This window comes from Girardinichthys multiradiatus, chromosome 10 (genome assembly GCF_021462225.1).
Source record: "Girardinichthys multiradiatus isolate DD_20200921_A chromosome 10, DD_fGirMul_XY1, whole genome shotgun sequence".
Classification (NCBI taxonomy): domain Eukaryota; kingdom Metazoa; phylum Chordata; class Actinopteri; order Cyprinodontiformes; family Goodeidae; genus Girardinichthys; species Girardinichthys multiradiatus.
The window spans coordinates 5,655,315-5,668,802 of NC_061803.1; the positions used below are offsets into that span (position 1 = coordinate 5,655,315).

Below are 13,488 nucleotides of genomic sequence, written 5' to 3' on the forward strand. Positions count from 1 at the left end.
ATTTGGAAGGGAAAGTAATTTGGTGTGGAGATTTTAATGCAAATAGTACATTGTGGGGTAACTGTAATGATAAAAATGGACAAGTTATAGAAGAATTAATGTAAATAAAAAATCTAGTATGTATCAATGATGGGAGGCGAACAAGAATCAATGTAAGAACAGGGATGGAATCAGTTATTGATTTAACAATGGCTTCAAATGGTTTAGCTGTTAGTTGTGAGTGGTGCATTGATAAAAATTCAACAATAGGTAGTGATCATTTTCCCATTACAATAAGAGTAGGATTAACTTTAAATAATAAGAATATAAATGTCAATAAAAAACTAAATTTTAATAAGGCAGACTGGACTAAATTTAGATACTTGAGTCAAATAAACTTAGAGAAAGTAGATATGAGAATGAATATAAATGATGTAAATTTAAAAATTTGTAAGATAATCATGGAAGCAGCAGACAATTCTATAAAGAAAGCTGGGTGTAAAAGTAATAAGAAAATGGTACCATGGTGGACAAATGAATGTAAAGAAGCAATAAAGTTAAGAAATAAAGTATTTAAGGTACTAAAAGGCAATCAAATTTATAAGAATTTAATTGATTATAAAAGAAAGCAAGCAATAGTAAGGAGAACTATTAAGAAGGCAAAAAGAGAATATTGGATAAATTTCTGTAGCACCATAGGGAAAGAAACAAAAATAGAAAAAATTTGGAATTGAATTAAAAGAATGAATGGCATAAATAGAGAGTTTGATTATCCTATATTAAAAATAAATAATATAAATATAATAAAAGATGAAGATAAAGTTGAAATATTGGCAAGAATATTTAGTAAAATTAACAGTTCAAATAATATTAGTGAAGAGGGAAGAAAAGGAAGAGAAAATACAAAACTTATATATAAAGATGTATTACAGAAAGACACAAATAATTTGTTAAATGTTGAATTTACAAAAGCTGAATTAAATTATGCACTTAGGAAGACAAAAAATACAGCACCAGGTAAAGATCAAATTTGGTACAGAATGATAAGGCAACTTGGTGGAAAATCAAAAGATATAATATTACAATTATATAATAAAATATGGGAGGAGGGAAAATTACCACTGAGCTGGAAGGAATCAATTATAGTACCAATAGATAAACCAGGAAAAGATAAATCAAATCCAGGAAATTATAGACCAATAGCCTTAACATCAAATCTATGTAAAATAATGAAAAAAAGTATTAATAGTATATTAGTATATTAGTATATACTAGTATATTATTTAAATAATAAAGGATATATGTCAAAGTATCAAAGTGGTTTTAGAAAAGGGAGGAGTACTAATGATCCAATGCTATGCTTAGAGCATGAAATTAGAAGAGCACAGGTAAATAAAGAAAGTGTAGTGACAGTATTTTATTGATATAGAAAAAGCATATGATATGATGTGGGTGGATTATTAATTAAATTACAAATGCTGGGCATTAAAGGGAAAATATTTAAATGGATTAAAGACTTTTTAACAAATAGGAAAATACAAGTTAGAATTGGGGAAGTGATCTCAGGAAAATATATAGTAGAAAATTGAACTCCACAGGGGAGTATTATAAGTCCGTTATTGTTTTCAATTATGATAAATGATGTATTTAAAGATATTGGAAAAGTAATGGGATGTTTACTTTTTGCAGACGATGGAGCAGTTTGGAAAAGAGGAAAAAATGTAGATTTCATTGTAAAGAAATTACAAGAGGTTATTATTGAAATAGAGAAATGGGCGTTACAATGGGGATTTAAGTTTTCAATTGAAAAAAACCAAAGTAATGATATTTAATCAGAAAAAAATAAACAAGGAAATAAAATTAAAATTATATAACCAAGAATTAGAGCAACTAAAGTGTATACAATTTTTAGGATTATGGTTTGATAAAAAACTAAAATGGAATATACATATTCAAAAAGTTGTTGATAAATGTAAGAAAATTTTAAATATTATGAGATGCTTGGCTGGCAGTGACTGGGGAGCAGATAGGAAATCACTAAAACAGATTTACACAGGAATGATAAGATCTAACATAGACTTTGGTTGTATAGTTTACGGTTCAGCAGCTAAAACACATCTGGTTAAATTAGATATTATCCAACATCAGGCATTAAGATTATGTACTGGAGCATTTAAAACTACACCAACAGCAGCAATAGAAATAGAAATGGGAGAAATGCCAGAAGCAACAGTAGATATGTCAATAATGGAAAAGAAGCAAGATAAATCTTACATCGTAGATAGTTATTCAGTACAAAATCCTATTGGTTTTACAGTTCAAACAAGTAAATCTGAGGGAAAGAGTATTGTTAAAGGAAAGCTGATGGAAAAATGGCAAAAAAGGTGGGATGAAGGAAAAACAGGAAGATGGTTTTATAAAATTCAGAAGATAGTAGGAGAAAGAAGAAATGGAAGACGAAATAGAAAGGAGGTAAGAGCGATAACAAGGTTAAGATTTGGGCATACAGGACTTAATTATACACTTTTTAAAATTCAAAAGCATAATACTGGTAAATGTGATTACTGTGGAAAATATGAAACAATAGAACATGTTATATTAGAATGTCATAAACATGAAAGAGAAAGAAGATATATGAGGAGAGAGGTTGAAGGTCTTAAGGAATAGGTTCATTTATTAGATATTTTGAGGAAGAATTTAGGGAGTAAACATATACAAAAATAGTGATTCGATTTTTAAAGAAAACTAAATTATTTTATAGAATTTGATTATAATAGATAAATTTGTGAAAGTATGGAGAATATAGATGGGTAGAATACAAAGTAATGTGTAAGTATGTATATTTGTATATATATATATATATATATATATATATATATATATATATATATAGGTAGGATTTATTTATTTAATTTGTAGAATTTAAATGTATATATAAATAGATAGACCGACACGAACCCCACTCCCTACCAGTAAGTGGCGGTAATGTTACTAAAAGTTTGTTGCCAACCGCCAATAAAACCAAGAAGAAGAAAACGTTTTGCATTTCTGGTGCCTGATTGGATGTGCTCCCTGTAGGGTTCCGCCCGTACGGAAGCTCATTTGCAGGTTGTTTTAAAACAGAAACAAACACCATGTGGTATTTACGGTTTTTAGTTGCAAAATAGCTTTTTAATTAATTAGAATGCTTAGAAAATCGAGAGTTGTTGATTTTACTGTTGGTTGCTGGCACCTATATTAGATGGTGTCGATAAGTTAACCTGCTGCTAGGGTGTCTTCAGTTTTGAGTTGTTTTTAATTTCTCTGCTTAAGGCTATATTCGAAACACTTAACATTGTTTTAAAAAAGGGAAATTTTGTTTCTGAATTGAGTGAAATAAAAATGGACGGCGTCGAATCGGGTGAGTACAGTTAATTTAGCTCCCTCCGAATATAAAAACAGTATGTTAGCACGTCTAATAATCAACCGTCTTCTCTGTAAAGATGCTGAAACTACTCAATGGACACGGGAAAACCTCGAGAAGCTCATTGCTTCGATGAAAGACACCATCCCAGAAAAGGAGCAAACGCAGTCTTATATTCGAGGACTGAAAGCTCTAGAGTGGGATAAAGTTGCTTTCCCCCCATTTTCTCCAGAGGAATGCCGGGTTAAGTGGAACAGTATGATGGGGAAGGTGAACAGTGTTTGGATTTTTATGTGCTCTTCTCCTGCTGAAATGTACCTCAAATGGTGGTGTTCAACTCTGGATTCCTTCACAGTGTGAAGTAGTATGAAATTTGATTGAAGTATTTGCTGGGTATGAATATGTCTTGAAAAGTATGGGTAATTATTTGTGTTTTTAGACTTTATTCCCTATCCCAGTATGTAAAAGTTAGATCCATTAATCCAACCATTCATTCATAAATGTCGTCAATCCATACATCCATACATTTATCTATTTATTCAAAATATTCTATGCATGTTTCATATTTAAACCCTGACCACTGGAGAAATATATCCAACAAATTCATTATAAACATTTGTATTAATTCCTAAACAAATACATGTATGACTGATTACTCTGGACAGTTTACGTTGGCATCCAATTCAGCATTTCACTAAAGTTCAACTCTTTAAAAAGACTCTGATCCTACATATTATCAGCTTTGGTTCAAGATCTAAAAGGTTCTGGGCTCGTTAGACCTTAACTAGATTATTCTGACGTGATCATGAATCATTAGAACACAGTCTGTGAAGTATTTAGGTTTTTTGTGACAACACACACAAAAAATGACCACCTCAACCGAGTTATTGTACTTGAAACCCACAAAATTTAGACTGGATTGTTTTACATTGATTGCAGTTGCTTCAACACACAAACTACTTTACCATAGAATAATTCAGTAATAATTAGGTAGTGAGGGTTTCATTATAAGCTTGGCCTTAAATGGTTTAAATGCCTGAAAAACAATGGAAGCTTTTGTGTTTTAAAATTATACAGGAATATGATCATTATGGAATACAATATATAATAATTGTTGTTTTATTAATATTATAGGTTGTAAAAGTATTACAATTGTATTATTACATAAATAAGTCTATGATTATTGTTACTGCTGTTATAGTTATTATATATTTCAGTTAGGTACTGTATATAGGAGCACATTTATTTAAATGTTAAGACCTCTGCAAGATTTCTAAGAATGAAAAACGTCTAAATATTTATTGTATGTATAATGTGGTATGCTAATATTTAATCAATGTGCAATATAAATTAGAACATTAAGGCGTGATAATAGAAAATGAATGGGATTAAATAAGTTTATACTTCCACCCACTCCTTTGAATATGTGAAACAAACCTATAATGTATACAATTATGTGTTATACTGTTGATAACCTGCACACATTCAAATAAAACAAAATAAAAAAGGTATATTTAGCACAACCAATACTGTACATCACTAGAGAAACCATAGCAACACCGAAGCATGATGGTGGCATCATCATGCTGTGGGTTAATTCTAGTCAGTTTAGACCCACAACCTTCAGGCTTCTGCCAGACAGCTGAAGATATTGAGGGATTTTATGCGTCAGCGTCACAGTGAGTCCAAGCAAACATCTAAACCTGCAAAACAACTGAGCATAATCGTATGTGTTCCATCTCAAACATCTGGCATTTTACCAGGGGTGTGTAAACTTATGTGATCAACCATATATCTGGTTGCACAGTGTGATAAATCTGTTGCTGTCGCTTAGATGCGCAGGTTTCGCAGCCTTCCCGAGCTCCTTGATGAAGCTGAACATGTGGTTTCAGACCCTGTCCACCACAGAAATGTGAGTAGAAGACCTTCAAGCTTTCTTATTTCTAAGTGTTTAACTTTAACCAGTATTTACAATGCAATTTTCTTTGTAAATATGTGTTTTATTTTTTCTTGCAGATCCCAAAACAACTTACTCCTCCAAAATTAGCTTATATGGCAAAACACATGTCCAGGTATAAGAAAAAACACCCTGGACTGACCATAGGACAGGTTGCGAAGAAGTTAGCCAAGAAGTATGATGGGCTCCCAGAGGAAAAGAAGGTAGGGTGTCTGTGGGCGACCTGTGTTTAAAACGGTACTTATTAAGCTCAAAGAACTGAAATCTAAGTAATAACCTGACTTTGTTCCTCTCTAGATGAACTGTATGAGGAAGTACACCAATGAATTTAGCAGAAGAAAGCAGGAGTTTTGGTAGACAAACATCTTGGGTATTCACATTTGATTTGGCAAAGTTGCCAGTTTGAATTTATTGAAAGCAAATTGTTTGTCTTTCAGTATAGACAACAATCTGCCGATTCCTAGGAAAAGTGGTTCCAAAAGGATCGCCCCTAAAGATGTAAGTGATTTTCCATTCCTGCTTGCCCTGGTCCGGAAATTAATTAATATACCTTTGGGACGAATAAAGTATTTTTGAATTTGAATTGAATTGAATTGCTACGTGTTGCTTACACGGTTAGCTGGTTAAAAGTCATCCTACTAATGCACATTTAAATCACTTCTTACATTGTGTAAGTTGCATTTTAGTTGCTACAGCAATTAGATTTTTTGACAAATTTATTGATTAAATTGGTTTTTCTTATTAACCTTTTTAAGAAATGTTTTAATGATTAGTTTTGTTAACTTAAATGTACCTTTTTAATTTTGTTGGCAATTCTGTGCTTTAGGGTTTAAGCATATTTGTTTAAAAAAAAAAGAGCGAAAAAGGAAGTCGGGTAGCAAAAACGAGCTGAAAAAGAATAATATGGATTTCTTAAGGAATCTGCAGTTAAAATGTCATTTAGAAAAATAGAAAACAGGTCATTTCAGAGCTTTTTTTTAGGTCAGTTGTAGGTTGGACCTGTGTCTGGTTTTAAAACTGGTTTAGCGGGGGAGGAATTAAATCTGGATTTGACAAGTCTGCGTGCTGTTGATTTAACTTTCCACAGAAATAAATAGATAAAAATCAACAACTATTGATTTGGAAGCAAACCCCAAAATGATTTATAGAACGTAAGTTAGAAAAATCGCATTGAAGCGTCTGGAAAATCTTTGAAAATTAAGGGTAGAAATGTTAAAGGTGTTAAAAAAAAACCCAGCCTGTTTAGTTGTTAATTTTCTGTTTCTATTTTTTCCCTGAAGGGAGGTGAAGGCTGTAGTAAAGACGAAGGTCTGCCGGAGAAGCCTCCTCCGTAAGTAAGACTCTCTGTCCACCGCTTCGTTTTCAACTTTTCCTAGAAGTGATCTGTCTTTATTGGCTGACTGCAGCTCAGTGGGAAGCGTAGTGGTCTTGCAGTTGTTGGTTTGATTCCAGCTTCCTCCAGTCACATGTCAATATGCCACTGGGCAAGGCACTTAACTCCAAATTGCCTACCGATCTGCGTGTTGATGTCTGAATGTAATCGCGTGAATGTTGCTCTAGTGGAAAGCACTTTCAGTGGGATTGTACTACACCTTCTCGTTAGTTCACACATTTATCATTTAATAGGTCTGAGGAGCAAAGAGTTAAACAGATACACACCCTTACAGTTTGACTGTATGTAAAGTGCTCTATAAATAAAGTTTGAAGCTTTATGTTGTGAAAAACTAGATTTAGAAATGTTTGTTTCTTCCTCCTCCATTTATTATTTTGTAATGATGTCCTTTATTTCTATTAATTTTAATTTTATGCTTGAAGCTACTAGAAGTTCCACATAACTTTATATATTTGTTTGTCTAAATACATCATTTTCACCAATTTACCCAGGTGTTTGGATCGTGCAGTTACTCAGTATTTAAGTATCCATTTTACCAATACTTTTTACTTCTGTTTGAGTAAAAATATATTAAGGCAAAGCTACTTTTACTTGAGTATAACATTTAGCTACTCATTAGCTTAGCTTCAACAGTCAGAGCTATTTTAGCCTGAAGAATCTGGAGGAAAGAAAGTCGTACTAACAGCTCCTCAGGGGAGGTTTCATTCCTGAGAGAATTTCCAATATTAGTCATTTTGAGTCTTTATCACCTTTGTGTTTCAGATTTTATGGTCTGGTCAGCTTTTATTTTAATATTTTATCATTTATATTTTTTATGATTTTGTCCCTGTATTTTTAGACATGGTCGGGCTCTGTTCCTCAAAGAACAGTCTGAAGCTGGCAGGTCTTCATTTGGAAGTAGTTTTTTAAAGGATATGAGTCAACGCTGGAAGGAAATGAGTGAAAACGAGAAGCAGATGTATAATACACGCTGTGAAAAGGTATGAACAGATTGCCCAACAGGAGGAAAAATAGATCAGATTTTCTTCCCTCAAGTCTATTAAGCACTTTGTTTTTTTCTTTCAGATGAAAAGAGAGTATGAAACCAAGCTGATTGAATGTCTAGATGTAAGTAAAGCTGAGATCTTTTTTCTCCAGATTCTATCCACAATTTTCCCATTTCGGGACAGGTCTGCACTATTTGGGCACAGTCGGGATGTCTAGCTGGCACAAGAATCTGTTAGCGTATTTGGGGTACCGACCCGAGCCGACTTCGGTCACAGTCAGTCGAACATTTTTTAATCAAATCTGGACGCATCTCTTTAACTCTCTAATTAAGCGTTTCCACAGCCTAACTTGTAAAATTTGCTTTGTCCTCATGGAAAGAGTCACTGGTTAACATTTTTTTAATGTTCTTCAGGGGTTAGATGAGGAGAAGCAGCGGATCATCAAGGAAAAAGGAATCAAATTTTCTAAGAAGACTTTGGTAAGATGTCATTTTCTACTTTCTTTGTAGGTACACAGAGTTACTAATATCAGACGTTTACAGCACGCAGATGTGGTTGGTGCGTTTCGGGCGTTTTAGAGAGACCAGTTAATATGTTTTTAGACTATGGGAGGAAGCCGGAGTACCCAGAGAGAACCCAAACATATAGATGGAGAACATGCAGACCTCATGCAGAAAGATTGCAGGGTGGGATTTAAACCTAGGACCTTCTTGCTAGAAGGCATCAGTGCTAAGAACTACACTAGAAGTCATTTAGAAATTGAATTTCTTCTAAAGTTTTTGTGTTCATTTCTCTGCAGGACCGATATGCGAGACTGCCGGGCGAACCAAAGTTGCCTCGTCGGTGAGTAAATACTGTGCTGTGAAAACGTATTTACCCTCTTACAGATATCTTCTGGTTTTGTATTGTATTTGTCTCTTGATAATGTTTCAGAACATCAAACAAATATTCAAATTAGACAAAAAGAACCTGAGTTAATAGAAAAAACTGTTTTCAAACAATGATTTTATTTATTAGGAAGAACATCTATTTAACCACACCTGGCCTATGTGAAAAAGTAATCACTCCTCTTGTTAAATTATGAATTAATTGTGATTAAGTATATTATGTTGAAAGCTTAGTTCAGGTTGACCAGTCACACCTAGGCCTGATTACTGCCTGAGCTGTAGAAGCAAGAAATTACTTAAATAGCACCTGTCTAACAGTATGAAGCACGCCAAAAGATCTTAAGCTAAATAAATTCAAACCACATGGCAAATACTAAGTGATTTATATGTAGCAGTTGAAAAACAGGGTAACCAAGCTATTTCCAAGGCTTTGGGTCTCCAGCGTCCCACAGTGAGAACCATTCTCCACAAATGGAGAAAACATGGAACAGTGAAAAACCCACTGCTGACCAATAAGAACTCAAAGACCTGTCTCAGATTTGCCATGATGATCGCCAGTGCTTCTGAGAAATTATTCTGTGGACTAATGAGACAAAACAGAACCTTTTTCAACATTATGTGTCCCATAACATCAGGTATGAAAGGCGTCTTTAGAAGATAAAAAAAACTTATGTCTATAAGCTCCACCTTTTAACATACAACCTAAAATGTAGTTGGCAACAATTAATAAATCTAAATAAAGAAAGATAACTGGAATTTATAGAATGAGATTGAAAGTAATTTCAGTTCATGTTTGTTTTTGGCCCACAGGACTCAGAGGATGAGTCCTCGTTGCCCTCAGGAGTGAAAAAGGACGCAACATTGTGAACAAGTCTGAGGTTGTTATATTTTATATGCTGTATAAAAGGTCACATTGCCATTTTTTTCTGACATTAAATCAGACTTAAGTTTTCAAAGTCTTGGGTCAGGTAGTTTTTCCAGAATTAGTTCTATTTGCTAAATACCAAAATAATGTCAAATTCAGACGTTGGCATCCATTTCCTTTTGTTTTTGGTAGAATTGCCTTTTAATCTGTATGTCCTAAAACTTCAAGCATTTTTGGTTTCCTTCCACAAGCGTTGGCCCATTCCTCCACACAGAACTGATGTCACTGAGTCAGGTTTGTAGGCTATCTTACTCATACACACCTTTTCAACTCTGGCTGCTACTTTTCTATAAGACTGAAAACAGTGCTTTCTGATAGCTGCTGCAAAACATTGACTTTATTGTCTTTAAGCCACTTAAAAATTAATAAGCGCCATGCTTTGGGTCATAGTTAATTTGGAAGACCGATTTGTGTCCAAGCTATAACTTCTTGGCCGATGCCTTAGATGTGATCTTGGGCAAGACATCTCACCCTCCTCGCCTGCTGATGGTGGTCAGAGGGCCCAGTGGTGCCGATTGTATGGCAGCCTCACTTCTGCCAGTTTGCCCCAGGGCAGCTGTGGCTACAATGTGCCTCACCACTGTCAGTGTATGAATGGGTGGATGACAGATTGTAGTGTAAAGCGCTTTGGCATCCTCTGACTTGATAAAGTGCTATATCAGTAATATCCCATAATGCATTTTTCTCATAACGCCATCTGTTTTGTGAAGTGCACCAGTCCTTCCTGCTGAAAAACTCCCCCACAGTATGATACTGTCACCCCTGTACTTCACAGTTGGAATGGTGTAATCAGGCTTGCAAACTTCCTGCTTTCTTCCAAATGTGATGATGATCATTATGACCAAATAGCTCAATTTTAGTTTCATCAGACCACATGATGTGTCTCCAAAAATAAGCTCCTTGTCCATGAGTGCATTTCCAGTTGTTGCTTTAGGAGTAATGGCTTCTTCACCTCTTGGCCTTTCAGCCCAGGTCAGTACAGGACTTGTTCTCGCTGTGGATAATGACAGTTTTTTACCGGCTTCAGCCAGCATCACCTGAAGGTCATCTCTGTTTGTTCTGGGGTTGATACACACATTTCTGGTCACAGAACCCACCTCCTTCCTGAACTGAATGATAGCTGGACATTCCCATGCTGTTTATACTTGCATTTATTGTTTTAACCGGAGGTTGAACCAGTTACTCCTACTGATAACTAGACTGGTTTTATGTTGGTTTCTCATGATGTCACACAAGGAAGCAGTGTGTTTGATGTGTTCCCTTCAAATACATCCGATGTGCCTCCAGTGTCCAAAAACCTATGACATCATCATCTGGACTTTCCTGAATTCTCAGTCTATGTTGACTTCTGAATTTAAAGAAATTAACAAAAATATCTCTAAAACTCTCTCCTTCTGGCACCTAGCAAATAGAAATAATTCCAGTAATCTCAATTGACCTAAAACAGGAAAAGTTGAGTCTGATTTAACATCGCATAATAAGAAAAAAAAAAAGGTCTTTTATAGTAAATGTCAACATCTGCTTTCATTTGTGTATAAAATACATTAAGATAAATTGTATCAAAAATTGCACCCATTAATTATCATGTTTTTATCATTAGGATGAATAGGGAGAAGATGAAGAGGATGACGAGATGTTTGAGAGGTATCATTAATAACGGACAGAACTGTTGCACACATGGAAAACCCAGACTAAGGATTCTGTGATGGATACCACGAAGAAAAATAAATACCACATGTAACCTGGGATTATTGGACCTGCTGAGGCTGTGCTGTTAGCTGCTTGCAGGGCCGCACGTCATGCAGTGAAGAACAAATAATCTGTGTGCTTTAAGAGTCTGGGTCCTTTATAATAATCACAACTCCTCTGTTGGGAACATATTAGCCTATTAGCCCAGGTGTTTTATTTTTTATGAAAGCCAGGAAGATGCATCTTTCACCTCGCTTTGGTAAAAACTTTGTTACACTGCAGTACTGAAGTACAAATTGATTCAGTGGATCATTTTTATATATTTTGCTTTTCAACTCCTAAAACCATAACATTACTCCAGAGTTAATATGGAGGGTTCCTACTCTGGTTTAAAAAGTAATCTGTGTTGGTCTGAATAAATATGGAGAAAGTGTTGATAATTTGTTGTTTGCAGGTTATTTTGCTATTTGATGAAAATCAGATTTTGTTGTTGAAGAACTGTTTAAAAAGGAAGAGTGGTTTTTAAATATTGAAACCACAAATTACTTTCAAATCCTACACCTTGCTCTGTTCATATATGTTTATAAGAAAACCATTGTAAACCTTGATTCATCTAAAACGTTCAGTGTCACCAGTGTATTCAGTATGCAACTTTTTTCAGTCAGACCTCAGAACTCGTTCATAGTTTTTCAATTTTCTACAAATGGCAACATCTGTTTAATAAAATGAACTCAGTGGATCATGAAAAAGGATTTTAATTTTTTTGTCACTGCAAGGATGAAAATAAAATAAAAATAATATGCAGATTCTTTTTTTCTCATGTTTTAGAGTGCTGTTTCTTTAAGCATAAAAGCATGTGGCTCTATTAGTAAAGAAGTACAATCAAATCTATGTGAACGTCAGTAACATAAAACAAGTTAAGTTGAATTACTGATTACTTAATGTTTTTAAAATCATAAGGATTTCAGTATTTAATTATCTACTCTTCTTTTTTGCTACAAGCCATACATTCATTTAAACCAACAATGTTAAAACTGCACATCCATTTAATACATTTGAAAAAAGTTCATTTATTTCAGTAACTTAACACATAGATTAATTACACACACATATAAATACATTACACTTGATGTCATCAAGCATTTATATCTGTTGATTATGATCATATTCAGCTTTAAGCTAATGAAAACATTTAAGAGTTGAATATGTATGGATATCAGATCAATAAAACAAACATTTGGAACAGAAATATGGGCTGGAAAAGTATGTTCACCACCTCAAAAAGCACTTTTAATCTACGAAACGAGTCTCATCAGAAAACATATTCTAATTTACTGAATATGACTGCAGAGCTGCACAGGTATGCATATGCAGACCAACCACCTGTAGCAGCGTTAGGCCCTGTTACTGACTCACTAACCCCAACCCTTAGATGGGGAGGGCTGACTAATAAATTAACTTATGATGTGCAGCAATGTGGGATTGTGAAATAAACAGAATAATCCTTTATTTTTTCCTCAAGGAGAAAGCTAGGTGTATCAGCAGCAAAGTAACAGGTAAATGGAAGGACACAGATTCAGGTAAAATAAGAATAATGAAAGACTTTACAGCAATGACAAATATACAAGGCACAAAACTATAAAGTTATGAAGAAATAGATGCAGATTTAAAATTAATGTAACTAATGAAATGATCATTAATATATATTTATAGGGCAGTGAGATCAACAATAGATTATGGGTGCTTTGTATAAGAGCAGCAGCTAAAACGCATTTACTGAAAATATAGAGTTATCAATAAAGCATTGAGGATTTGTACCGGTGCAATAAGATCTACACCGTCTTAGGCAATACAGGTTGAGTTGGCTTACATACTGGTGTCGTTTCCGTGGTTGTGGTAATGAAAACCCTGCAAGGGGTGTCATTCAGGAGTGCTGGGAATATAATTCGTTTAAAAGTAAAGGTTTTGGATGGGTAATAAAGGCTAAATCAGAGGAATATAGAATAGAGAATAAATAACTCCCCCATACCTATAAGTAACATCACCATATGGTTGTTTTCAAAAACTGAGATAGATTTCATAATGTTGAAACTGAAGAACAAGTGGCCTCATCTGGCAAATCAATATATAAGAAAAAATGTATGTTGTGTTGATTCTGTAGCAGCCCTTTACAGTATTCAAAATATGAAATCTAACCAGGAAGATTTAATGCTAGAAATACATCAACGTTTATATAGATTACAAATGGTTCACATAGATATAAGATTTT

General features: G+C 34.1%; 1 protein-coding gene across 3 annotated transcripts; it reads left to right on the forward strand.

The window, feature by feature from the left end:
* The first annotated feature begins 3,039 nt into the window (after positions 1-3,039).
* Positions 3,040-12,025, forward strand: LOC124875251 (nucleolar transcription factor 1-like). Of its 3 annotated transcripts, XR_007040003.1 has the most exons (14): positions 3,040-3,379; positions 3,462-3,652; positions 5,217-5,294; positions 5,399-5,542; positions 5,637-5,692; positions 5,777-5,837; positions 6,620-6,669; positions 7,571-7,712; positions 7,798-7,839; positions 8,132-8,197; positions 8,518-8,561; positions 9,416-9,483; positions 9,722-9,764; positions 11,131-12,025. XR_007040003.1 is itself a non-coding variant. In XM_047377287.1 (13 exons), exons 1-12 carry the CDS (start codon positions 3,361-3,363, stop codon positions 9,450-9,452), a joined length of 930 nt encoding a protein of 309 aa, XP_047233243.1. In that variant the 5' UTR covers positions 3,040-3,360; the 3' UTR covers positions 9,453-9,476; positions 11,131-12,025. The 3 variants fall into 3 exon arrangements, 2 of the variants coding, with proteins under 2 accessions (XP_047233243.1, XP_047233242.1); XM_047377287.1 differs by lacking the exon at positions 9,722-9,764 and having other exon boundaries at positions 9,416-9,476; XM_047377286.1 differs by lacking the exon at positions 9,722-9,764 and having other exon boundaries at positions 3,041-3,379.
* Positions 12,026-13,488: the final 1,463 nt, after the last annotated feature.

What these genes read in the sequence shown, in the direction of transcription:
- LOC124875251 (XM_047377287.1), top strand. An exon ending in GGCTCCCAGAGGAAAAGAAG is followed by an intron (nt 5,543 to 5,636) that starts GTAGGGTGTCTG and finishes GTTCCTCTCTAG; the next exon opens with ATGAACTGTATGAGGAAGTA. An exon ending in AATTTTCTAAGAAGACTTTG is followed by an intron (nt 8,198 to 8,517) that starts GTAAGATGTCAT and finishes ATTTCTCTGCAG; the next exon opens with GACCGATATGCGAGACTGCC.